The sequence below is a fragment of the Polypterus senegalus genome, chromosome 4 (genome assembly GCF_016835505.1).
Source record: "Polypterus senegalus isolate Bchr_013 chromosome 4, ASM1683550v1, whole genome shotgun sequence".
Lineage (NCBI taxonomy): Eukaryota > Metazoa > Chordata > Cladistia > Polypteriformes > Polypteridae > Polypterus > Polypterus senegalus.
The window spans coordinates 92,461,751-92,489,205 of NC_053157.1; the positions used below are offsets into that span (position 1 = coordinate 92,461,751).

A 27,455-nucleotide genomic window follows, 5' to 3' on the forward strand; every position below is an offset into this window, starting at 1 on the left:
GCTTTGGAGCACAGTAAAAATGGGAAGGCTGGCATCAGATTGGGCAGGATGTTGGGAAGGGCATAATGCATTTTAACCTGGATTTGTCCTATGAGTCTGGTATAGGTTCAGGCCAAGAAGTGTATTGGCACTATGATGAGGACCATGAGACCATGTGGAATGACCAGATATATAGATGGATAAATGGATGTGAAAGGCACTATAAAATAGATAAGTGCTGCTTCAGTTTGCCACCCAAAATCTGTGCCCCACTCAAATTTGTTTCACCAGCCACCAAAGGTTTCAATTTTACCTTGACATCAGCTTGTATGCTTTGTATATTTTCCTCTTTTTTACCTCCAATAGCTGCAGACTGAATGTGCAGATATGGAGTTACTGCTACTAACTTGTAAATGCAAGATGGCAGTCCTTCATCAGCAAGTCGAGTTGAACATACAGTATGCAGAGAAACCTCTACATAAGCAGGTTGTTTCTGCTTCATGAAGTCTTCCCAGATGGTTGAGTGCAAGCAAAAAAGAAGCAGTGCACCAGCATCTCACACACCATCTTTTGGTTTTTCTTACTGCATTTCTAATATCATTCCTCTCATACAAACCGGATTCCAAAAAAGTTGGGACACTATACAAATCGTGAATAAAAACTGAATGCAATGATGTGGAGGTGCCAACTTCTAATATTTTATTTAGAATAGAACATAAATCACAGAACAAAAGTTTAAACTGAGAAAATGTATCATTTTAAGGGAAAAATATGTTGATTCAGAATTTCATGGTGTCAACAAATCCCAAAAAAGTTGGGACAAGGCCATTTTCACCACTGTGTGGCATCTCCCCTTCTTCTTACAACACTAAACAGATGTCTGGGGACCGAGGAGACCAGTTTCTCAAGTTTAGAAATAGGAATGCTCTCCCATTCTTGTCTAATACAGGCCTCTAACTGTTCAATCGTCTTGGGCCTTCTTTGTCCCACCTTCCTCTTTATGATGCGCCAAATGTTCTCTATAGGTGAAAGATCTGGACTGCAGACTGGCCATTTCAGTACCCGGATCCTTCTCCTACGCAGCCATGATGTTGTGATTGATGCAGAATGTGGTCTGGCATTATCTTGTTGAAAAATGCAGGGTCTTCTCTGAAAGAGATGACGTCTGGATGGGAGCATATGTTGTTCTAGAACCTGAATATATTTTTCTGCATTGATGGTGCCTTTCCAGACATGCAAGCTGCCCATGCCACACGCACTCATGCAACCCCATACCATCAGAGATGCAGGCTTCTGAACTGAGCGTTGATAACAACTTGGGTTGTCCTTGTCCTCTTTGGTTCGGATGACATGGCGTCCCAGATTTCCAAAAGAACTTCGAATCGTGACTCGTCTGACCACAGAACAGTCTTCCATTTTGCCACACTCCATTTTAAATGATCCCTGGCCCAGTGACAATGCCTGAGCTTGTGGATCTTGCTTAGAAATGGCTTCTTCTTTGCACTGTAGAGTTTCAGCTGGCAACGGCGGATGGCACGGTGGATTGTGTTCACTGACAATGGTTTCTGGAAGTATTCCTGAGCCCATTCTGTGATTTCCTTTACAGTAGCATTCCTGTTTGTGGTGCAGTGTCGTTTAAGGGCCGGAGATCACGGGCATCCAGTATGGTTTTACGGCCTTGACCCTTACGCACAGAGATTGTTCCAGATTCTCTGAATCTTCGGATGATCTTATGCACAGTTGATGATGATAGATGCAAAGTCTTTGCAATTTTTCGCTGGGTAACACCTTTCTGATATTGCTCCACTATCTTTCTGCAACATTTTGGGAATTGGTGATCCTCTACCCATCTTGGCTTCTGAGAGACACTGCCACTCTGAGAAGCTCTTTTTATACCCAATCATGTTGCCAATTGACCTAATTAGTGTTTATTGGTCTTCCAGCTCTTCGTTATGCTCAAATTTACTTTTTCCAGCCTCTTATTGCTACTTGTCCCAACTTTTTTGGGATTTGTTGACACTGTGAAATTTTGAATCAACATATTTTTCCTTTAAAATGATACATTTACTCGGATTAAACGTTTGGTCTGTCATCTACGTTCTATTACAAATAAAATATTGACATTTGCCATCTCCACATCATTGCATTCAGTTTTTATTCACAATTTGTTTAGTGTCTCAACTTTTTTGGAATCCGGTTTGTACAATGTAAGCCCTACAGTTAGCACTGGGGCTTTTTTCTCTTATAACTTCCATCCATCCATCCATTATCCAACCCGCTATATCCTAACTACAGGGTCACGGGGGTCTGCTGGAGCCAATCCCAGCCAACACAGGGCGCAAGGTAGGGAGCAAATCCCGGGCAGGGCGCCAGCCTACCACAGGACTCACACCCACACACCAAGCACACACTAAGGACAATTTAGGATCGCCAATGCACCTAACCTGTAGGAGGAAACCCACGCAGACATGGGGAGAACATGCAAACTCCATAAAGGGAGGACCCGGGAAGCGAACCCGGGTCTCCTAACTGCGAGGCAGCAGTGTTACCCACTGCGCCACCGTGCCACTCTTTCTTATAACTTAACTTTCTTTATTTATCCCCTGAAGAGTTAATGTGTCCTTCATACTGTACAGTATGTTAAGCACTTTTAAACCAGTTTTACTCATTCTTGTCTGTCTCTACACTTAAAAGCATAAACATATTGTTTAGATGTTACTGCATCTTCTAAAAATTTTCCCTACTGAAGTTACACTTAACTGTTGTAGTTTCTGAATATGCACTCTGCTCAAAACACTGGGAAATGTATTACATTATTTTTGCCAGATCCTAATGGTTCAATCACTTCTATCCCCTGAATTATATGCTGATTATTACAGCATAGGGATGGACGATAAGAACTCAAACTGAGATCACAATGTTTTCCACTATACTGATACCATATTGTGATATCCAAAGAAAAAGTATAAGTATAAAAATAAATAAGATATTTGAAGTTAGTAAAAAATATAGAAGAAATGGTGAGACACTATTTACAGCTGAAAATATTTTCTTCATTGCCTAAATGCTTTTGTGATAAACCTGAGGTGTAACAGTATAAACATTAATCAAATTAACCAAAGTAAAAAAATATATATATATACAGTATATATAAATCCATTGGGCATTATAAAAATCTGAATAAGTACAGCCACACTTTTTTCAAAAAGTGCCAAAGATTCATTGTGCAAATTATTGTTGCTAATTATAATGAATGCAGAACTGTTAATTATAACAGTAAATTGCTCCTAAAAATGGGAACTTCTTCATTTTTTCTCACTTTGTGTTATATAACTGGAACTTTCAAAGTTTCTTTTTTATTATTTAAAATTCACCAGTGTGTTCTTTGCAAATTCTTTACTAGAAATGGCACGTGACCACATTTTTTACCAGTTCTGAATACCCTTTCAGAGGGTGAAATTGTGACAAGGATTATCACAAATTTAAAATAAGTAATTTACTACAATATGCAGCATTTACATGCAGTTAAAGTAAAAAGTATTTGAACCCCTAGGAATTATATATATTTATGTCTAATTCCCATATAAAACATGGTTGTATCTTCATGTCAGTCACAATAATAAACAAACACAGTCTCCTATAACTAAAGATACACAGATTTTTCGTAGAATTTTGACCATATTGAATAAATCATTCAAACTGTGAAACTGAAGGTTGGAAAAAGTAAGTGAACCCTAAGCTAATGACTTTTTAAAAATCTCATTGCAGCCAGAATTTACCACACCTGGAGTCCATTTTATGAAACGAGTTCAGAGGTGTGGCCTAATTACTTTGATTGATAAAAAAAACTCTATAAAGTTTGAGTTTGAGCTTTTGACTAGAAGCATATCCAGATGGGAATCATACCTCGCACAAAAGAGATATCTGAAGAGCTACGCTCAAGAATTGTTAATCTACATAAGGCTGGAAAAGGTTACAAAGTCATCTCAAAGATTTTAGATATTCATCAGTCTACAGTTAAGCAAGTTGTCTATAAATGGAGACAATTTGGTATTGTGGCTATGCTGCCTAGAAGTGGGCGCCCTGCCAAGATGATCCCAAGAGCACAACGCAAAGTCAGCAATGAGGTAAAGAAGAACCCTAGAGGGACAGCAAATGACTTGAAGAAGTCATTAGAACTGGCTAACATCTCTGTTCATGAGTCAACTATATGCAAAATATTGAACAAGAAAGGAGTCCATGGCAGGGCACCAGGAAGGAAGCCGCTGCTAACAAAAAAGAATGTTGCTGAACGCCTGAAGTTTGCGAAAGAGCACTTGGACTCTCCACAATGGTACTGGGAAAATGTTTTGTGGAGTGATGAAACCAAAATTGAACTATTTGTGAGGAACAAGCAGAACTTAATTTGGCATAAAAAGGGCACTGCATATCAACATCAAAACATCATCCCTACAGTAAAGTATAGCGGAGGGAACATCATGATTTGGGCCTGTTTTGCTGCATCAGGGCCTGGACTGCTTGCCATCATTGAGGGGAAAATGAATTCACAAGTTTATTAACAAATTCTCCAGGATAATGTGAGGGTGTCTGTCTGTCAACTGAAGCTCAGAAGTGGCTGGGTGATGCAACAGGACAAAGACCCAAAACATCGCAGCACATCCACAGCACAGTGACTTCAGAAGAACAAACTACACCTTTTGGAGTGTCCCAGTCAGAGCCTAGATCTCAATCATATTAAGAAGCTGTGGAATGACTTGAAGAGAGCCATACACAGAAGACAACCAAAGAATATGGAAGAGTTAAGGCAGTTCTGCAGAGAAGAATGGGCTAAAATTCTCCCCGCATGTTGTGCAGGTCTGATCTGCAGTTACAGGAAGCACCCGGTTGAGGTCATTGCTGCCAAAGGAGGGTCAACCAGTTAATAAATCCCAAGGTTCACTTACTTTTTCATGTCTTTATTTTACAAATTCATTCAGCATTCACGGTGGTAATGGAAAGAGTACAATTTTTTGTGTGTCATTGGCTTAAGTTCATTGTGTATATCAGTACCTGTGACTTAGATGAAGATCAGATAACTTTTTATGGCCAATTCATGCAGTAAACCAGATAATTCCAAAGGGTTCACATACTTTTTACTTTGAGTGTATGTTAATATATTTTATATACAACTATTAGGTTATGGATATAAATAGTTTCTTTTTTAAGGCTGAATTGTTTACAGGATAATTAATTTATTTTGAAAAGATAGATATAGAAGATATGCAAAAACCACAATCTATTGTGGTTAATAAACAATTTATTAATCACACCTAAAACAATTCACGCCATGTTTTATTTGGATATTAAACTAGCACACAAGTTTTGTATGCATTTATTCAAAAATCTGTTATGAGGAATACTGGGTTATGTTTCTAACAAGCATTGTGTTATGGCCATTTAAATTTACCAATAGCAATGTGTAGTCTGCATCTAACAACCTTGTCCGTTTGTTAAGCCCTAGCGGTCAAATCGTATTCGTTCTGCTGTCAGTAGTCAAATATGCCATGATTCTTTCCAGCCCAAGACAAGAAAACCTCCCTTAACTCTCCTGTAATTATTTCCCTGTGTGTGATCGTCTGTGAAGTTAGAATGCTGAAGGCATCTGTTTTTTAGTTTCAGTTGTGGTCAGTATAGTGAATAGTTAGTCTTGCTGCATGTACAGTATGGTTAAGTGGTCCAGCTTCATGATTTGGTTAGTAATTGGAGAAAAGAATGCAGTGTTACTTATTTTGTTAAACCTGTCACGACATTCTGTATAATGTTCTAGTGTACAAATTTGACTAAAATATTTACTGCTCACTATTTTGTATCTTGGGTCCAAGGTTCGAATCAACTTTCTAAAGCCTTCTTTATGTCAAGTATGAATTGGTTTTATGCCAATTTGCAGGCTGCACGCTGATATTTAAAGTCAAGCACTGCTGCTGCACTGTCTGTCACGTGCTTAGTAGCTTCTTCATATTCACACACATGCGCATTTTGAGTGTTTTAATTTGCAAACTATTTTTTCTTGAATAATGTCAGAAATTATGAAACCAAGCCAATTCCAAATAACTGAGTGTCCTTCTTATGAAAGTGTAACACTCTGCCTTTTTAAACAAATAATTCTGAATCATTATCAGCTTCATTTGCTTTACTTTTAAGCTACTCTACAAAATAAAATATACTACTTTGTTCAGGATTCTCTACACTACAGAAGCCATAGCAAGCAAGCCTTTTTTTAATAAAAACAAATTAATTCAGTTTTTATAAATTAATTAACTATGTGAACATAAGAGAATTGTTATTTATTTATTTATTTATTTAAGTTCAGTCTAAGTAAACAAAAATAAATGAATAAATTAAAAACCCGTTCAGTTAATTACACATTTTTGTGGAAATGCTTCAGTTACATTGTAAGGTTTTTCTTCAAGAACACCATCATGTCCACATTCTCAGGTGAGAGCCTTGCACCCTATGCAATGTTCCTGCACTAGAGAGAACCCTCTCACTAGCGACAGATGTTGCTGGAAAGGGCAGAGATTTAAAATGGGGGGTTAGTGCTGTACTCATATGAAGAAACTGATGTGGTGACCAGTCGAGGTATCTGTCATTGAAATCAGATGCAATGACAAATTTGACGTTTTTCACAACTGATCAATGGCGGTGGATGCCAGGATTGTGTTTCAGTGCCGCTATTATTAAAGTGGTTGGCAGCTGTTCAGCGCCCAGCAGAATTATCACCGTTTTCAGTGGTTTGAGAGCCTGATCCATGTCCTTAGCTATTTTTACATCTTCATCAAACAGAGTAACACTGTCCTTAATGTTCCTCTTAATACTCCTTTCTGTGAGTGCTGAGAAAACAGCAATCTGCTGTTGAAGGTAGTGCTCATGCAAGTTATGTCTTAGGTTCCACCTAGTGGGAACATCCTAAATAAGCTTGTTTGAGAGAAGCTGGAGCTTCTCTTGTTTTTTCCTTTATCATTGCAGTAGCAATAGTGCTGCTATGATGGAAAAAAGTGACCACTTTTCTCACTTTTTCTGAAAACTGGGCTATCTGGTTAATGCCAGTTTTCTTCTGTTATGCTAGGTTAACTATAATTGCAAAGCATCAAATGTGTAATAAAAATCCAGTCACTTCAACTGCATTCACGATACTCTTGGCATTATCTGTTGGCACAGGAATGGTGGCATTTGGTCTGTCAGTTTTCCACTCTGCTACAGCTTCCTGTAGTATTTCTGTTTGCAATTGCCCAGTTGTCAGTAATGTTGCGTGCCATGATTGTGATGAAGCTCTGTTGCATGGGAGGTCCATCCATCTGTAGTAAAAACAATGAATTTTGTATTGCTGAAATTCTCCAGCAGTTTAGCCTTTACTTTGTTATAAAGTTTAGGCCAAACATTTTGACTAAAATGTGGTCGGCTTAGCACTTTATATCTGGGTTCCAGTATACTGAGCAAATACTTAAGTACGTGTGATTTATTTATTTATTTTTGTAACAACTTTTTTACTTTTGAGCCCCTGAAATAAAGGGATTGTGCTAAAAAAGTCTGCACTTCAACTGCATCTGAGTTGTTTCATTTAAAATTCATTGTGGTAATGTACAGAACCTAAATTAGAAAAAAGTTGTCTCTGTCCAAATATTTATGGACCTAACTGTATAAGGGGAAAACACTATGCCATTGTGTATGAATATGAAAGAAAATTATATTCTATTCAAATTAAGCAAACACTAATATGAGTTTAACTCAAAGCTTTAACTTTCTAAGATTGGCTCTTACATTTAGTATTTTACAGTTTATCCAGTTTTAACTGGTTGTGTGAGGCTTAATTCTCTAATTTTCCTGCATCTAACATAAAATGTAAAATCACATTAGACCCGAAATCTGAAATTATGGTAAACTAATGAAAGAATCCTCTTCACAGCCATCCATTCAGAACTCACTTTTATGCAGTACAGAGCTGTGGTGTTTCTATTCTGTAAATCAGAAACTTGCTTTCCTTCTTTCATATAGCAAGATCTTCGGGCAAGAATGGAAGATCTCCCTCAGCTTTACGCTTGTTTTCTATAAAAAAATACATCTGCAACAAAGGAATAGGAAGCATTCTAGTAAATCTTCACAAACATATGGCATAGTACATTAAAGTGATATAGATATATAAGTGATATAAAGTGAGCAAAATACAACAAAGAAGCTTATCAAATTAGACTTTCCATGAAGCATCCACTTCACTAACTCTTTAATGTTAATACATACACAGTATTTCATTGAATTTGCATTATAATGACTGCTCTATTTACTTTTTTCCATGTTACTACATATAATACTTAAGAGCTAACTGGTGAAGCAGCAAGCTGACATCTTCAGCTAGATTCTCAAGCTAGTTATTTTTCTTTTACTTACACTAATGAAGCAAACAGCTTGACAACCTGGTCTTGAAATTGCTTACTTGAAAAAATCTTATCTGTTTGGGTGAGCTGAGAAAGCAAAACCAAAAGCGCAAGTAAAACTATGTCTTGTAAAAGTACCAGTAAATTCTGACTGTGGATAACTATGACATACCCATCCTTGGATAATTTTATTTATATCATAAAGTTGTCTGTTTGTCACCATTTGATCATGGCCTTGTTTAACAATATGCGAAAAGGTAAAAGTTGCTTTATCTTCTGGAGGATTAATGAGAATGTCCAACATGTTAATGGGTATGCTGACTTGTATTTTTACTATTCATTCGGCCTTATTGTCTGCTGCTGTTGAAAGTATCATGTGTGGTCCGTATCTGCCAGTTAAGTATTTTTTTGTAGTGTTTTTATAATTGCTATATTCTTTAATCAGATATTAGTCCTGTAATAGTATTTCATTATGTAAGTTATACATTTTGTAAATATAGTCACCATTATTTTTGTAAGCCATTCAGTTATAAAGAAAACATTGTCTTTGGTTGTATTATATATAAATCAGCTGAGAAAACATGTCCTTTTTAATTATAAAGTATATGCTGCTATTAATTTTGAAAATCAGAAAATACTATCCTTATATTGTTAAGTTACTTGGTTGGAAACCATCCTATGATTGTATTAATTACACTATGCTATGTCCTGAACTGTGAAGAAGCAGTGCTAACCACTGTGCCACTCTGCCTAAAGCAGAAAAAGATAAGGATGGAATGATAACCACAAACAAAAAGCAACAAATGGTCACAAACTAGCAATACGTAAAATGAAAACAGGTCACTTAGACCAAAAAAGTTTAAATCTTTGGGGCACTGATTGGCAGTGGGAAGCAGGCAGTGCAAACCAACCCACAGTGGGACCATATAAAGGAAGGGGGCCCAGTGTAATGCAGAGTCAAAACAAACCTTAAATCCCGTAAAGTAATAATAATAACAAAGGATGTATTACTAAGTATCTATCTATCTATCTATTTATAAGGCGTTTTTTTGTCTTTGTAATGGAAGTAAAAAATGTAAAGCATCAGCACTTACAGACTGGTCAAAAAGATACAAATGCTTTCTTTTACAGGATCTAATGTTTTCGGGCTCAGGGATGGAGAGAGCTCCTTAAAGGATTGTTTTAATTAGGCATCACACCAAATGCCTAATTGCATGTGCATTGGACTGCATCCCTTTCCCTTATATGAACACGGTGCATGGTCAGGTTAAGAACAGGAGCTCCAGCTGTAGGAAGTCAAAGATCAGTTTGTGGTACTATGTACCAGCACATCTCTGTCTCGGCTTTGGAGTTTCAGTACACCCAGAAAGCCTGTAACGTGAGGGATCAGCATTATATATTCTAGGGCAGGGCTATTCAATTACAGAATCAGTTGGGCCAGATTTTCAAACCAAGAAATTTAGCTGGGCCAGACATTTTTAGTGGCCATTAATCAGCAGGTAATAATAAATTTTAAACCAACACAAACAAATGTATTGAAAAAGAAATAATTCTTATTCATTGTTGGTCACATCTGACACTGGCACATCAAAAAGTGCATAAAAACAATAAAAAGCTACAACTGGACAGAATCTGAGGTATTAGCAATACTTTTTTCCCACTTTTCAAATAAAAAAATAAAACTTTTGGTCATATCTGACCTAGGCACATCTCAAAGTGCATAAATAAATGGTGCACTGTATTAGCCATAACATTTTTTTCCCTTTTCAAATTACCGTATTTTTCGCTCCATAAGACGCACTTTTTCCCCCCAAAAAAGAAGGGTGGAAATGTCTGTGCGTCTTATGCCGTGAATATTGCGTCTCAAACCGTGATATGTATTACCTGACAAAAGTCGACATCCAGGGGTAGAGGGCGACAAATCAGTTGTTAATGGCGGCAAAACTCACCGTTACGTTACAAGCATTCCCTCTCTGATTGGAGAAATGTTAGACTCATTGACTCGGCATCTAATCCTTGCGTGTGTGTGAGTTACAAAATGTAAACAAAGGCAAGATGGCATCGACATCTCACGAGGGAGCAAAACGAGTACAGAAAACAAAATACTCAGCAGATGATGTTTTGCACATTATTGCTGAGTTGGACTCTGATTTTTTTAGAATCTGATTTTGTTGATAATGATTAGGAGATCGAGCAAGAGAGAGTGAGAAACTGGCATCAGCTGATCGGACACCAGCCGATGCCACCCCACCTGAGCACATTCGCATAGCCGATGCACCTACGGCAAGGTTCGTGTGGTAGGAATACCCAGACATTGATCTGTGGGAGCCAAACTGACTACCCAGACTTCACAAGACAGCATGGCTTGCTGTTGGACATGACAGATTACCAGCCACTGGACTACTTCAGGCTGTTCTTTCCTGAGGCTGCCTTTCAGCTACTGTCAGATGAGACAAACAGGTATGCAGAGCAATTTCTTGAATTACGGGCTGTGCTTCCCGCATTCTCGTTTTGCAGTGGAAACCCACAACAAACGAGACAAGATGAAGGCCTTTGTGGGATTACAACTAGAGATGGGATTAGACTATAAATTCAGGGAGCATTGGTCCAAACGTGCTTTGTCCCCTGGTGGCTTTGGACAGGTTATGCTGTGTGATAGGTACTTGCTCCTGCAAAGTGATTGTGATCAACTGAGCTTCATAAATTCTGACACTAGGAATGAGGAGTTCTTGGGGTTTTCACAAAACTACAAGAGTGCTTGAACCTTAAAGTCTCTCCTCATTTGTTAATGACAGTGATGATGGTTTTTAATACCGCTGTTGACTTTACATGGTTGAAATAGTATTTTGCTATATTTTATTAAATGTATTAGCACACCATTTGGTTCAAAATATTTTTTTTCTTGTTTTCCTCCTCTAAACCTAAACCTACTGTAGGTGCGTCTTATGGTCAGGTGCATCTTAAGGAGCGAAAAATATGGTATATATGACCCAGGCACATCACAAAGTGCATTTAAAAGACCTATCAGGGCTATCAAAGCTGCCAGTGCACAAACCCATAACAAGTGATATCAGTAACTAATACACATGGATGTCTACTGCACACTGATGGAACATACTGTAGGTTCATTTTAAATCACCACATTTGTGATTAGCAGTGCCTTTTTCTGTAAACAAATGGTGGCAGTACACATACGTTGTGTTTGGATCAAGTTTGAGGTACTTTGAAGGTATATAAAGGCCAAGAGTCCTAGCGCTACATGTTTTGTTCATTTGGTGAAAAAACATAACATTTAAAATTTGAAATTGACAAAATGTTAAGTATAATAATAATCATTCTTTACATTTATATAGTACTTTGTTTACTATTCAAAGCACCTTGCAAATTTCGCACATGAAGGCAAATCCATGATCTCTATATTGCCAGGCAGTGGCGCTACCATTACGCCACATGTGTAGGTGTACTGTACTGCTTAATATTGTGCTTGATAGTTTAAAATTACAAACACAGAATTTACAAAATCAAGGAATATTAACTGCAGGTTAATAATGAGCTCTACATTCTACAAGCTGTTATGTAGTCCTGCAAAGAAATCGGTGATTATAAGGCCAGCTCTAGTGGCAGTGCCTGCCACTACCAGATGTGCACTGTATAGTGAGGGTCATAATATGCTTAATCCTGCAGTGAACATAATCTATGCAGAACAAAAGTATTTTCATAATATTCTTATTCTGGTTACCTAATGTACAGTGGCATGCAAAAATATTTAATCCCCTTGAAAGTCATCATACTTTTTTGTATGACAAGAGATTAAACACGTATTTATCCATTCACTATTTTTAATGTAAACTCTTATGCTGTAGCAATACATCTCCAGAATCCAAATAAACCATTTTCTGCAGATGTGTAGATTTTTAGCATTCTGTAATTTTTATGCAGTAGTTTTCATAAGTAGTGCCTAATGTACTTTATGCATGAGAGGTCAAAATGAAGCTATCTATCTCTATCTCTCTCTCTCTGTGTGTGTATATATATATATATATATTTCAGCAGATAACATTTTTAATACAAAGTCTAATAGGAAAAAATGTATTTTCATCCTTCAATTGAAAATTAAGACTGAATGAGGTTCATAGTCAGACAAAGGCTTGAGAGTATCATAGATTAGCCGCATATAAGGGGTTTTGAAAAGCAGTAGGCCAGTAGAGGCCTAACAGAGACCTTCAGCACTTGAGACGTGATTGCCAAGTACAGTCGTACTTTAATGATGCTTTTTACATCCTTTTACTCACAAAAAGTAGTTTTGACTGCAGCCAAGATATACTTATTACCATTTGTTTAGTATACTGCTGTAGGGAGTAGATTATTGTCCAGCATCCTCAAATAAATTCTTTGTGAAATGTTTCTGTATTTATTCTTTTCATACATTTTCCAGTCACAAAATATGACTTATGTGAAAGCTGTCATTCTTTCTAAAAACTGTCACATTTTTTGACACTTGTTTAACTTGAGTATATAAATATAAATATTGTAAATACTGTCTATTGAGCAAACTTGACTTGAGCAAAATCCAGATTTATGCTTGTTAAATAAAACTAAAATATATTAAATTCCATTGTTTTTATGTGATGTACAAATTAATTTATGTTGTACAAATTTATACTTGAAATATAAAATAGCATAAAGGTCAAGATACCATCTTTCTTAAGAAGTCAAGGTCTGTAACTAGCAGTTAAGAGAATGAACATTCGTCACAATGGGGTGATGTGAACTTGGGACAGGAGGAGGTGTCGTGTGGTACAGCTATTAGCACAGAATAGTGACAGAGTGGCTTTGAGGTTCAATAGCTTGACGCATCATTAAACTTGTCTTAAACTTTTATTTTTCTGTTTTGGGAGATTTCACTAACATTCAACTCTAGAGATAATAGTGTGCAAATTTGAAAGCAATATTTTTAGACTTTAGGGGAAAAAGAGGTAATTGATGGTATTTTATCTGCTTTTTATTCCTAACTTTGTGTTCTCCTTTTTTCAGGCAGTTTGCTCCAAAATGCAGGAAGATTGTCATTGATTTTGATTCGATTAACCACTCTGGAATAAACCAAGAGACCAAATGAATTATTTCACCTTTGTTTGATGGAGCTTATCATGTATTTTGAGTTTTCACATTAATGCAGAAGATTGTTTATTTAACTTTATTATGCTAAATTTTGTTTCGTACTTTACATCATTGTGTAACCTTGGTGTAAAAATACATGTACATATAGTATTCTATTGATTATCTTTTAGAAATCCACTGCAAACGTTTCTCTGTAGTTACATCATGTGCATTACCTTGTAGTATGGTTATTGAATTAAATTGTTAAATTATGCAAAATATGGCTAAGTACTATTCTTAAATGCAGTAGTTAATAAATTTGCTATTTAAAGAAATACAATTTAAAAAAAAATAAAAAGAAAACCACTGAAAAATAGAATTATTTAATGAGCATTCCTTGCTGTCACAGCTCAATTGGTGTTGTCATCTTTGGCACATAAACACATTAATTTTAGGTTTTGTGTTGACCTGAATTGTCTACCTGTTAGGCAAGAGGTTCATTATATTGAATTTCTGTCAGTAGATTTGGGGTTACCATTTTATTTGTACCCCTCCTACAGTACATTAACAAAAATAATTCTGGAAACTGACATGAGCTGTGCCTGCATTTTCATTGTTGTCAAACTTCATAACAAAGGCTGGAAAAAGCACAAGATGAAATATGGATTAAGAAGTGGCATCAAATCCTCTGCTCTCAAGATATGCCTAAGAATAACACTTCTAAAATGTACTCAGCAGTCAGAATGCTTTTTTAAATAGTGCAGAGTATACAAGTGATGTGGCATACCGAATTGAATTAATTTATTGTTGTGTAAGAAAGATTGCATTTTTAGAAATAATTACCAGTACTTTTCCTGAAAACATTTGTTGGGATTTTACAAAAATATACTCATTTTCATAATCATTCAAGAAAATAATTTATTCTATAAATATATATATGTTTGTTCTCTTGGATCTTCTACTCTACAGCATGAAGTAAACTTTAAGTTCACTATTATGAAAAGGAGTTAACTCCAAAGATTAATAATCTGTTTAATTCAGATACATCGAATTTGAATAGGCATGTAAACAGCCCCAAAATGGGCATAAAAGCCCATCTTCCAGTTACTGTATAAAGAAATCACTAAGGAGGTGAAGTGTTTGTTCTTTTTACACTTGGGATGAGGGTAACCCACCATAATGGGACTGAGAAAAACATTCCTCATGTAATATATTTGCTTTCGTTAGCAATAGGAGTGTATCACAGTCTAAATAAATGATACCACAATAAGGTACCTTTCCAGACTGTCCGTGTTCATTTATAGTAGTCATTGGTGGGTGCCAAGAAAATGGACTGACTAGAAAAATTTACAGGGGTTAGGATGGGGCTGATCATAGGGATGGCATTGTGCAAAGTGACAGATGCTTACAATTTAAAGTGTGCGTTTGTGGTGTTTTCTCAAATGAGTGATTGTTGTGCTTGAAATATACAGTGTATAAACCCATGTGATATTCAAAGCTTTACTAAATAGCTTATTCCAGTAAAAAACTAAGCAAATGCTCAGTTACTCTTATAGTCTTTTATTATAATGGACGGTTCTTGAAGGACTGATAGAAAAATAATCAAAAACAAAAAGAGAAAAAGTATGCACAAAGACAATAATGAATGAGCACCCATAAGCACAGATTACCTACACTCAAAAACATATACAAGCCAGAATAAAACTATCCTCACTAACATATACAAATGTAAACCCTCTCCTGTCTACTAACTCAGCACTAAAGAAGTGCTCTCTAACCCAAGACTAGTCAAAGATGGCCCGTGGTGGTCTACATTTCTGTTTTATACACCTAGCTCTTTTGCCTATTCATATCTTTTGGGGTCCCCCAATAACAAGTGACATTGATTCACGCACCCCCACCATTCCCTGCACAGGTGTGCATACTTACAACATGTTTGTGTCCACGTTGCAGTGGCTGCTCCTTCACCTCTGCAGGTAAATGACACGGTGAACTTCCACCTACTTCACTCAGTCCTTTCTTTCTCTACATGTGTATTCCCTCTGATGGCAACCTCTTAATCTCAGCACTTTGATCTTTCCTTTCCACTGCGGCTTCTAGCATTTGCTTTGTGCTTTTTGGGACAGTATAGCAGCATCGGACACACGCCTCAGCAATGTTGATGCTCAGGACCGGAGGAGCCCTCAGACTCACAGGCCTTCAAAACAGCAGGACAACTCAAATGGGGACACCATATGGCAGTGCAGCACTTTTGCCTCTGTAACTATTTATTCATCGGTGATAAGATATAAATTGATATACTAAATGCTACATTTATATTGTCTGCAGGCTTGGCTTATCACACTCCCCATCCCTTATAACCATTGACCTTGCATGCAGGACAAATAATCTGCTACCAGGTTCTTCTTTCCCGACATGTAGCTTACTTGAAATCTGTAGGGTTGGAATGCAAGATACCACCTCATTACACGGGCCACATTTGTTACATCCACTCAGAAGCCTTATTGGCCCTCCTAACATTGAAAGTATTCCCAACTAAATAATGCCTTAAGCTATCTACATCCCATTTGAATGTCAAACCCTCTTTTTGTAATATTGAATATTTTTTTTGTTTATCAGACTGTTTCCTGCTAAAAAACAGAATGGGTCTCCTCTCCTGTGCTTCAACCTGCATTAATGCCCCCCCAAACCAAGTCTTCCCTTGACGCATCCACCTGTAAGGTAAAGAGAGATGTACAAATCAGAGCAAAATAAAACTACATCTTCACAAAAGACATTTTCTGTTCTAAAAATGCTTTTTCACAGCCTGGTAACCAGTTAATGACTCGGGGTGCTTTATCTTTAAGTTGGTTGGTTTAGAGTTGTGGTGATGCTGGAAGAGTTCGTCACAAATGTCCAGTACCACCCTACTAATCTGAGGAACAGCTGGACCTGTTTCTTGGTCACTGGACAGGGTTGGATTTGGAGAGCTGCCACCTTAGTGAATTGTGGCTTTATGATGTCTCCCTCAATGTATAACCTAGGTACTGTACTGCACTTGTTGCTTACCTATTAGTTTTCTCTGGGATTGCCACAAGAACTAATGCTTTGATGTGGTCAGAGTTGTCTGCCAGTTGTTTAAGATGCTCTTCGCATGTAAAGCTGTACACCACTACATCATCGATGTAAGCTTCAGCCCCCTTTATAACACAGTCCATTAGATGCTGGAAACATGCTGCTGCTCCATGTAATCCAAACGGCATTACATTAAACTAATAAAATCCCCCACGTGCTCTAAATGCAGAAAGCTGCTTTGTCTCGGGAGCCAATGGGAGCTGCCAGTATACTTTGCATAGGTCAATGGTATGAAAGATATTTTGCTGGACCCAGTTTTTCCACCAGTTTGTTTACCCTTAGCATAGGGTAAGTGTCAAAAGCAGAAATAGCATTCGACTTAATGTAGTCTACACAGAATCTAATTTTTCTATTATTATTTTTCGGGACAAGGAGTACACCACTCACTAAGGGAAGGCTCTACAATGCCTTCTTGTAGCATCTGTTGCTGCTCCTCTTTGAAAGTTTCCTGGAGACATGCAAGGATTCTGTTATAGGTGGACCTCCCAGGACCTGGGGAGGCAGGTCTAATGTTGTGTTGAACAATACTGGTCTTTACCAGGAATTGTCCCGAACAGTCCTTCTAGAATTACCTTTTGAATGTCTTTTTTTTTTTTTGCTACTGTGACAGGTGCTCTAAAGAAGGCAAAATGTCAGCCCTTTTTCTTCTTGATGGAAAGTACTGCTTCTCCATATTTTACTCCTCCACGATGCTGTGGTCAAAAAAAAAAAACTGCAAAGAAAGGTTTGTCTGCTCATGCCACTCTCTCACAATATTAATATGAAAAGTGTGTTTAGGCTTTTTGGAATGATCTGGCATATGGAGCGAGGTCGCTAAATATCTGCCTTGCGACTTTGCCAATAAGCTGCTTTCTGAGGTAGGTAATGACAGTAATTTCTGTCCTGACTTAGTGGTGTGTTGTCTGGTGGTTTTATCATGCCAGGTATTCTGCCTGGCTTGTGACTTCTCCATATTATCTGGGGCCATTTGTGTCACAGGCTCCAATTTCTCCTGCATCTTGAAAGAATACATTAGCACAATATCTGCATTATTCTCATTCTTGTCTCTTTTCAATGCCTCTTTTAGAAACAACAGGGGGCTCCTTAAATAACAACTATATAACAGTTTAAATGGTGAAAACCATGTTCACAACTATGGCACCTCTCTATATGCAAACAACAGGTAAGGTGCCCATTGATCCCTGTCGCACAAACTTGAGGAGCATTTGTTTGAGGCTGGCATTACATCTGTCCACCAGCTCATCAGTCTGCAGCTGGTAATGTGTGGTCCTTAATCCCTGAATACCTAGCAAGCTATACGCTTGTTTCAATAGATTAGATGTAAGGTTGCAACTCTAATCTGTTAGAATCTCTCTAGGAGTTCCTACCCTTGAGAAATGCTGTATCAAAGTTCTTGCAATGTTTGTACCATTTGTCGTCTTCAGGGGAAAAGCTTTTGGGAATCTAGTGGCATAATCACAAATGATTAGTATGTACCTGTGCCTGTTTCTCCTGCTTTCAAGTGGTCCCACAAGGTCCATAGTAAAGCATATAAACAGTTCTTCTACTGTGGGCAAAGGCATAAAAATGTACCTTGTCTTCTTTTGTTTATAGGTCCATTGTGTACAACCTTTAATGTAGCTAGCCACATCTTTAGTCCATCTTGGCTAATACAAGTGCTTAGTTAAACTGTCTGAAGTTTTTGCCTGTTTAAGACGACCTGACCAAGGTATGCTATGGCTCAATTACAAAACTTTTTCCCTTAAGCTCATAGGCCACACTGATCTCTCCCCACGTTCATCTTCACCTGAAATCCTCTTTCTGCCGTGTCAAAACACATATGTAGACTTGAATCTCCACGTTGAGTGGTGGTCATACCACTCGGCCAGTTAAAATCACCCAAGATTTCTAATACCGGTAAGGTACACACTTTTTCTGGGGAATGCCACAGAACTGCTTCTGCCTTCGCAGTTTACAGGAATTGCTGCACAAGCTTGGGACTACTGGGTAAGGCATACTCTCCAAAATCCCCTTGTGTAATTTATAACCCTGTCCTTTAATCTCCAGGTTAACCCAGGGGATAGGTGACCTCATCATGACCAGTGTTCACATCTCATTACTACATCATACTGTGGTTCAACTTTCTGGGTATTTAAAGCAATCTTTGCACAAGGAGGACCGAGTGCCTTGTACTGTTTCCTGCAATTGTCACCCTTATCACCTTTTCCCTGTTCCTGCAATCAGTGTTTTTCTCGGACATAGTTTACCTTTTTTAGAATTGATAGGACAAAGTCTAGCCAAATGTCCTCTTTGCTTGCAGTTATAACATATCTGCAAGTCTGTTTTTTTCAAGGGGATTGTCTACAAAGGGAATTACGATCCATATTGACGAAAGACGCATCTCTTGGCATACAGTACCTGCTGGTCTGGGCTAGACTTGACTCCTTCTGTCATTTGCAGATTCCTCACATGATGTGCTACTAGGAAAACATCGATCAGATCTGCATCTTGTTTTGCTGTCTTGTGGTGATGTTCTTCCACCCAGATCCTGAGACTCCTGTCAAAAATGTGTAAAAGTTGTTCTAATACAATAAAGTCAATGACTTGTTCTACTGTGTGCTTCTTAGGTTGTAACCACTTTAAGCAAAGGTCTGCAAGTTGGGCTAATAGTTTTTTAGGAGACAGGTTTTCTCCCTATATTACAGAATGAAAACTAATTAGGTCAGTTTCTGTACTGATGGCATGCTTACCCTAATATGGCTGTAATTTCCAGTCCCATGGCATCTCCTTCTGTTCACAGGTTGTAAAGAAACCTTAGAATGTTTTTCTTTTCCCAAGCTGTAAAGTAGTTTAGTCTTGGTGCCCTTCCTTTCACAGGTTATAAAATCATCAATACAGCTTGAGGTGTCTCCTGAATTCCTGCTCAGTTCAAACAGATGGTACTGTGATTGATATTGAAACAATTCAGGAAAACAGATTGCCTTTGGCATTAACTGTCCATGCAAGGAAACGATAGACCAAAACTTACAGATTTTGCACACCACAACAAGTACCATGAGCGTTGCACTCTTTGGTTCTCCTTGTAGCTATGAGAACTGATGCTGCAAGTTCCTGATGCACTGAACCATTCACTGTTTGTTAGCCTTCTGGGCAAAGATAAACTGCCTCAGAAATGCTTCCAGGGCACAAACATCCCCTCTACTGTTGAGGTCCTCTCCAGTTGGTACTGCACCTGTGTCCCTAAGAATGGTTGTGCCGAGTGCAGACTAAAGGTTGTCTTTCAGTAGCCATACTATGCAAAAGGAAATTCTCTCTGCATATTTGTTCAAATTAAACTATGTCCATCTCTCTCTCTCCCCTGGCTTTAAATTTCACAATTGCCAAATTTTCATTGCGTGTGACATCAGCTTTATTCCTCTGTAGTTTCCAAAATCCTGCATATCACCCTATTCCTAATAAATGGGTACAATCACACTGTTCCTCCACTCCTTTGATATTCTATCCTGATCATAGATCTTCTGCTTTGGATCCCACAGAACATCTGCTCCCTCTTCTACTAAACGCTTTCACACTTCTGCTGGTATTTCAAGTGGTCCTGCTGCCTTTCCATTTTTTCATTATTTTCACTGCCTCCTTTCTTTCCTCCTTTATTATTCCTGGTACTTAGCCCCTCATTTAAGGCCTCATCCCCAAATATTACCCTTGGATTTTCTTTATTCAACAGCTTTTCAACATACTTCTTCCATCTATTCTCGATCTTATCATGCTCATTTAAGGCCACATCTTGCTCATCTTTCATCTGCTTTATATGATTAAAATCCTTTCCAGTGTTGTTCACTATTTTAAAAAAATATTCCCTTTACCTTTTCTGTTGCCAGTTTTTCATACACCTCCTCCAAAGTGTGTGCCTTGGCTCTTGCCACTGCCTGCTTTGCCACATTGTTTGTCTGTCGATACATTTCTCTGTTTTCCTCCCATCCTGATTGGTATCATGGCTTCTTTGCCTTTTTCTTATCCTTTATCACATCCAGCACTTCTCTGTATTACCATCATGTCTCTGTCCTCAGGTGGGCTCCTTCCTGTCATCTTACCCAACACCTCTTTATCTGCTCTTAATACAACTTTGCTATTATTTTCCCACCATTCATCCACACTCTCAAATGAGTGCACTTCATTTTAAACCTGTTCTTAAGCTCTTCCTCTTAATCTCCACCACTACAGATTCTCATCTCCAAGTCCATCACCAGTTTCTGCTACACTCTCACACTTACACATATTTACAACTTTACAATTCTTTATCCCTTTCAAATAAGATCTTTTAGACATTAGAAAGTCCATTTGGCTTTTCCCTCCCCCACTACTGCAAGTCACAAGCTGATTTACTTTCTTTTCAAAACTTGTTAACTATTACCAAATCAGCTGCCATGGCAAAATCTACTATCCTCTCCCCTTCTCCCCACCCTATATGTACATTCTATCATATTTATTCTCTTTCCCACATGCACAGTTACATCACCACCAACAATCACCTTTTCTCCTTCTTGTACATCTGTATGTGCCCAGAAAACATCCTCTTCTACCTCACAGCCCACTTGCAGAGCGTATGCCCAAATGACATTAACAACAATCTCACCAAGGCCCAGCTGAACATTCATCATCCTAACACTCCTATCTTTTAGTTTTTTGTATATTACTATACCTGCACCATTTCTCCCTTGCTCATTTGCTCCAATTTACAAGAACACAAAGTCTCCTCCCAGTTCTCTTGCCTTATTCCCCTTCCATCTAGTATACTGCACGCAACACTCCCTCTTTATTCCTTTCCATCAAATATGCCAACTCTCTTCTTTTCCCAGTCATTGTCCCAACATTCAGTGTCCCCATCCTTACTTTTAACTTAACCTTTTCTTTTCCATTCCCCGTCTTCTCCTTCTGTACTAACTTCTTTAGCTGAGCCCACCTTGGCCCTGTAGTCCTCGCTCACTTGCCGCAGGAATCAGATGAGGCTCCTGCGCTTCGCCTATGGGGTATGCCCTAGCATTTTCTGAAGCTGATTGTATTGATTCCATCATTAAGGTTTAGGCTAAAATTTTACAGCCAGTTGCTCTTCCTAGCCCTCTCTAGTCAAAGTGAAAGTGAACTTCATCTCAACCATATACAAGTATACAGATAGACGAAATTGCGAAGCTCAGGGTCCACAGTGTAACAACATGATGTGCAAATAGTAAATTAAAAATAGAATAAAAATTTAAAATTAAAACACAAACAAGACAACACATTGTGCAAAGATAGGACAAAGAAGTAGCAGCAATATTGATGTGTAAGATATGTAATATAATAAATAAATAATAGATATAGATAATACAGAAATTATCAGTGTATGATAATAGTTGTTTAAGACGTGTGTGTAAACAATGACAGGTCAGAATGTTTCATAGCATAAGGATATCATCCATCCATCCATTTTCTAACCCGCTGAATCCGAATACAGGGTCACGGGGGTCTGCTGGAGCCAATCCCAGCCAACACAGGGCACAAGGCAGGAACCAATCCAGGGCAGGGTGCCAACCCACCGCAGGACACACACAAACACACCCACACACCAAGCACACACTAGGGCCAATTTAGAATCGCGAATCCACCTAACCTGCATGTCTTTGGATTGTGGGAGGAAACCGGAGCGCCCGGAGGAAACCCACGCAGACACGGGAGAACATGCAAACTCCACGCAGGGAGGACCCAGGAAGCGAACCCGGGTCTCCTAACTGCGAGGCAGCAGCGCTACCACTGCGCCACCGTGATAAGGATATCAAGAGTGTCAAAATCCTTAGAGGTCAGTATGAGATTTTCAGTTCTTTTCTACATGCACACTCATCTTTGCAGGATAGTGGTTTTCATCAAGTCTAACAGCTTGGGGGTAAAAACTCTCCTGCAGCCTGGCAGATTTGGCTTTGATGCTGCAGTATCTTCTCTTGGATGGCAGAAGTGTGAAAAGTCCATGTGAGGGGTGTAAGGAGTCCTGCACAATGCTGCAGGCCTTGCGGACACTGCGTTTGTAAAATATGTCCTGTAGTGAAAGGAGAGGCACCCCAATAATGTTCTCTGCTGTCTTCACTATTTATCTGGGCTTAGATTATTTTGTTTTGTTTTCGTAAATTGCCAGTGTAAAATAAAATTTCCAACAATGTTCCACAAGAGGATTGTTTTTTTTTTTACATATATAATTATATATATATATTGTCACAAGAACAAGAATGGTCTACAGGAATGGGAAAAAAAGAGTCAGTGCACTCTGCCACATCCTGGCATGCTTCAGAACTGCCTTCACTCAAGCCCTTTAGCTGCCTCCCACGCGCATGTGCCTTGACAAGGCCCCCCCCTTATCCCAGACCTGTCGGGTCGGGCGACCCTAACCGAGAGGTCGTGAACCCGAGAAAAAGCATCAGCGTTGGCATGGAGAGCGCCATGGCGATAACAAGCGAAAACTTATACGGCTGTAGGTCAAGAAACCACCAGGTGACCCGCGGATTCGACTCCATGTGCAGGGCCATCCACTGTAGAGGTGCATGGTCCGTGTTTTCCCGGTCCAACAGTTTCCGGCTCAGGAACATGATGGGGTGTTCCACACCATCGACACTTTAGCTCAGCACGGCCCCCAGGCCTGTGTCCGAAGCGTCTGTCTGGAGGATGAAAGGCAAAGAAAAGTTGGGTGCCATCAAAATAGGTGCGGATGTAAGGGCCTGCTTTAAGTCACCAAATGCAGCGCCTGTCTTCTCAGTCCATACCACAATGTTCAGGGCCCTCTTCTTTGTTAAATCAGTCAAGGGCGCCGCTCTCTCCAAGAACCGTGGTACAAACCGGCGGAAGTACCCGGCTAACCCAAGAAAGGCTTAGACCTGCTGCTTGGTTTGTGGACAGGGCCATTTCAAAATGGCATCAACTTTGGAGCACTGCGGCCTTACGGTACCCCGACCCACCAGGTAGCCTAAATATTTGGCCTCGCTCAATCCAAAGAAGCATTTCTTGGGATTAATACGGAGCCCGGCCTCGCCCAGTGTCTGCCATACAGCTTGGACATGCTGTAGGTGTTCCCTCCATGTGCTGGAATAGATGACCACGTCATCCAGGTAGGCAGCACTGTATGAGTTATGAGGCCAGAGCACTTTGTCCACCAGACGCTGGAAGGTTGCTGGAGCCCCGTGTAACCCAAATGGAAGAACACGATATTGCCAGTGTCCGCTAGTGGTACTAAACGCGTTTTTTTCCTTCGCGGAGTCCGTTAAAGGAACCTGCCAGTACCCTTTTGTCATGTCCAGTGTGGTCAAATATCGAGCCTGTCCAAGCCTCTTGAGGAGGTCGTCCACTCGTGGCATTGGATAGGCATAAAATTGGGAGACTTGATTAAGCCGACGGAAGTCATTGCAGAAGCTCCAACTTCCGTCAGGCTTACCAACGAGCACAATGGGGCTGGACCAGGGACTATAACTTTCCTCAATCACACCTAGTTCCAGCATGCGCTTGATCTCAAGCTTCACTTCAGCCCTTTTTGCCTCGGGAAGATGATACGGGTGTTCTCGGACAATAACCCCAGGCTCTGTCACAATGTTGTGCTCAACCAGAGAGGTCCTTCCGGGGTTCTCACTGACTACCTCCTGAACAGCCCGGATAACTGTTTCCAGCTCCTGTCGTTGTCTGGGACTTAAGTCCATACCGAAGTTAAGGCTGTGTGTGTGAGCGAAGAGTGAGCGGGGCTGGCCGGAGGAGGGATCAGGGTCCCTGTCCTTCCATGGTTTCAGCAGGTTCACATGGTAAACCCGCTCCTTCGGCCGACAATTGGGTTGACTCACCAAATAGTCGACCAGTCCCTTCCTCTCCTTAACTTCGTAGGGGCCTTGCCAATGGGCAAGCAACTTAGAGTGGGAGGTAGGCACTAGGACCATGATCCGATCTCCCGGGGGGAACTCCCAAAGAGACGTGCCGCGGTTGTAACAACAGGCCTGTGCTGCTTGAGCCGCTTCCATGTGACTTTTAAGGAAAGGCCAAATCTATTGCGTAACTGCATGATATACTCTAATATGTTTGTAGAGGGAAGAGCCTCTTCTTCCCATCCTTCTTTTAGAATATCTAATATGCCCCGAGGTTGTCGCCCATACAGTAATTCAAAAGGGGAGAACCCCATGGAGGCTTGTGGGACTTCCTGATAGGCAAAAAGAACGAGGGGAAGGAGCTGATCCCAGTTCCTTCCATCCTCACTGACCGCCTTACGCAGCATTTGTTTGAGAGTCTGATTAAACCTCTCCACTAATCCGTCGGTTTGAGGATGATACACCGCGGTCTTTAAATGCTTTATTTTCAGTAACTTGGCAGTCTCCTTGAACGTCTCCGAGGTGAGGGGTGTCCCTTGGTCCGTCAAGACTTCCCTGGGGATACCCAGGCGCGCAAAGACCCCTAGTAATTCCCGTGCGATGGCTTTAGAGGTAGCTGAGCGCAACGGAACAGCTTCGGGGTACTTTGTAGCATAATCCACGAGGACTAAAATATACTTGTGTCCTCGGGCTGAGGGCTCTAGGGGTCCGACCAAATCGACCCCAATTCTGTGGAAGGGAATGTCAATTAAGGGTATAGGAACGAGAGGAGCACGGTCCCTTCTAGGAATTTGTCGCAGTTGACACTCCGGGCAGGAAGTGCAAAAGCGACAAACCTCCTCATTGATCCCAGTAGAAACGGAGATTGATCCACTCCAGGGTTTTCTCGGTGCCCAAGTGGCCACCTAGGAAGTGGGCGTGTGCTAGCTCGCAGACCTGCCGCCGGAAGGTACGCGGAATTAGCAGTAGCTTTCTCTCCTGCCCATCATGCATTGCTACACGATAAAGAAGGTCGTTGTCTAACACACAGTGAGGACCCTGTGGCATGGACTGGTTTGTGCGCTGGCCATTGACTAGGACCACTGCATTTTTTGCAAATTTCAGGGAGTCGTCACTCCACTGCTCCCTTTTAAAGGAGGCGTCTCTCTAAATTGGAAGCGTAAAAGGGAGAGAGGGTCTGCACCAACCTCAATGGGTGTGGTTTCCTCCCGCTCCGCCGCGGCGTTGGTGGATGACGTGTCAGCACAAGACGGCCCGGGAGTTGCCACGTCACTAAGGACGGCCGCTTCGTCTCTTTCTGACGGCTGATTACACGGCGTGGAGGCAGCTTGAGACGGCTCATCTCCGTCCATAATGAGGCCCAAATTAATCCCGGGAGTGGTATGTGTCTCACCGCTTTTAATTTTAGACCAGTCCCGCCCTAGTATCACCAGGTGTGGAGGATCAGGAAGGACCGCTACGGTGAGTTTGTGAACTGATCCTCCGTAACTGATGACGCAAGCGAAAGACCTGTACCAGCGGATTTCTCCGTGGACACAGGTGATACTGGTCTTAAATTTTAGCCACTGTTGCGGTAGCACAAAACGGCGGGCAACAATGGAAATGTTCCTGCCGGAATCGAACAAAGCTGTGGTCTTGTGTCCATTGACAATCACCACGCCAGCATGTGGGACCGCCAACGGATTAGCCAGAGCACACCAACCCTTCCTCGCCCTCCACCTGCATTTCTCCTTGCCTCCAAGTGGTTTGCGCGCCTGCGGCACCGCGGACGCCGATACAAGCTCCGGGTTGTACAGGGAGGGGGTAGGTCTTGGGTTAGTTCGGCCCTCCAGTTGTAATATGTCCAAGCTGTGTGCTGAGCTTACTCTTGAGCGTGCAACATACAGTTGGCCATGTGAAAAGTAATCTTGTCTGAAATCTCACAGCTTGGATTGTTGCTGTCATAATCGGTTTGAGTTTAATGGTTTGTTTCAATTACGACAGTATTTGTAGGACTTGTTGTGTTGAAGTGACATTCAGCATCTGTCAAGCGCTGTAAGCATACAACCGGTTTCATCGATAACTTCACATCCAGCTTTTGAGAGTTTAAACATTCATAAACATCAAAGTGTCCACTACTGAAATCGTCACCTGTGAATCTAAGATGTTTAAGAGGCATTGGCGGTTGTCGAGAGGTGTAAAATATTTGGCCATTTCGGTACACTTGAAAGCAACAACCGAACAATTCAGCGGCAGCCATCAACTCACATGCAGAACCATAGGTGAAGGGCATAAGCATTTCAATCTTATAGTGCTCCTGTGTAGTATAATTATATCCTGTACTGTCATCAGTCCACACCTTGAACCTGTCTCACTCATTCAATACATAAGACACAATGTTCCTCCGGATATCAAGAGTGAGCCTGCAATATATAACAAAGAGAATGGAAAAGGCAGGCGCCATCTCCAGGCATGGAAACCACTCGGTAAGTGACAGTTCTTTGATCGATGGTGATCACATCGATAGACATGTAAATGGGGGTACGGTTGGAATGATAAAGAAAATGGGTACCTGAACAATGTAAAGTAAGTCTAAAATACCTACACAATAACTATAATCGTAATAAATGAACAATAAAACAGCGGAGAAGCCGTGGATTAAATAAAAAGGCTGTAGTTATCAGCAGGGAGATGTGAATCCCGTGGTGAAGCAAGGAAGGGAATATAGTGACCGGAGCTACAGACGGCCTTATAAAGGCAGGCAGGCAGCCAACAATGTGGGAGGCGTTGGGATGGGGACCCAACGCCGCTCACACGGTGACCGTGCTGCAGGCTATGGATGTATATATGTACATAAGTAGGATTCAGTTTGCGTTGGGAACCCGCGTACCAAATTTCTTGAAGATGGGCCCATAAGTAACAAAGGCCGTTGAAAAGTTCAATATGGCGGCCGACAGTGGCATCTTACCACCGAAATAAGTACGTACATTGGTTTCGGTTAGCACAGGGAAGCCATCCTACCAAATTTCGTGAA

General features: G+C 40.3%; 1 protein-coding gene across 1 annotated transcript in view; it reads left to right on the forward strand.

The window, feature by feature from the left end:
• dctd (dCMP deaminase) overlaps positions 1-13,860 on the forward strand; it is a 300,948-nt gene extending 287,088 nt beyond the window's left edge. The window contains exon 6 of the mRNA XM_039751047.1: positions 13,422-13,860. Coding sequence (XP_039606981.1) covers positions 13,422-13,503 — 82 coding nt within the window. The 3' untranslated portion in view covers positions 13,504-13,860. The remainder of the gene's footprint in view (positions 1-13,421) is intronic.
• The last annotated feature ends 13,595 nt before the right edge of the window (positions 13,861-27,455 follow it).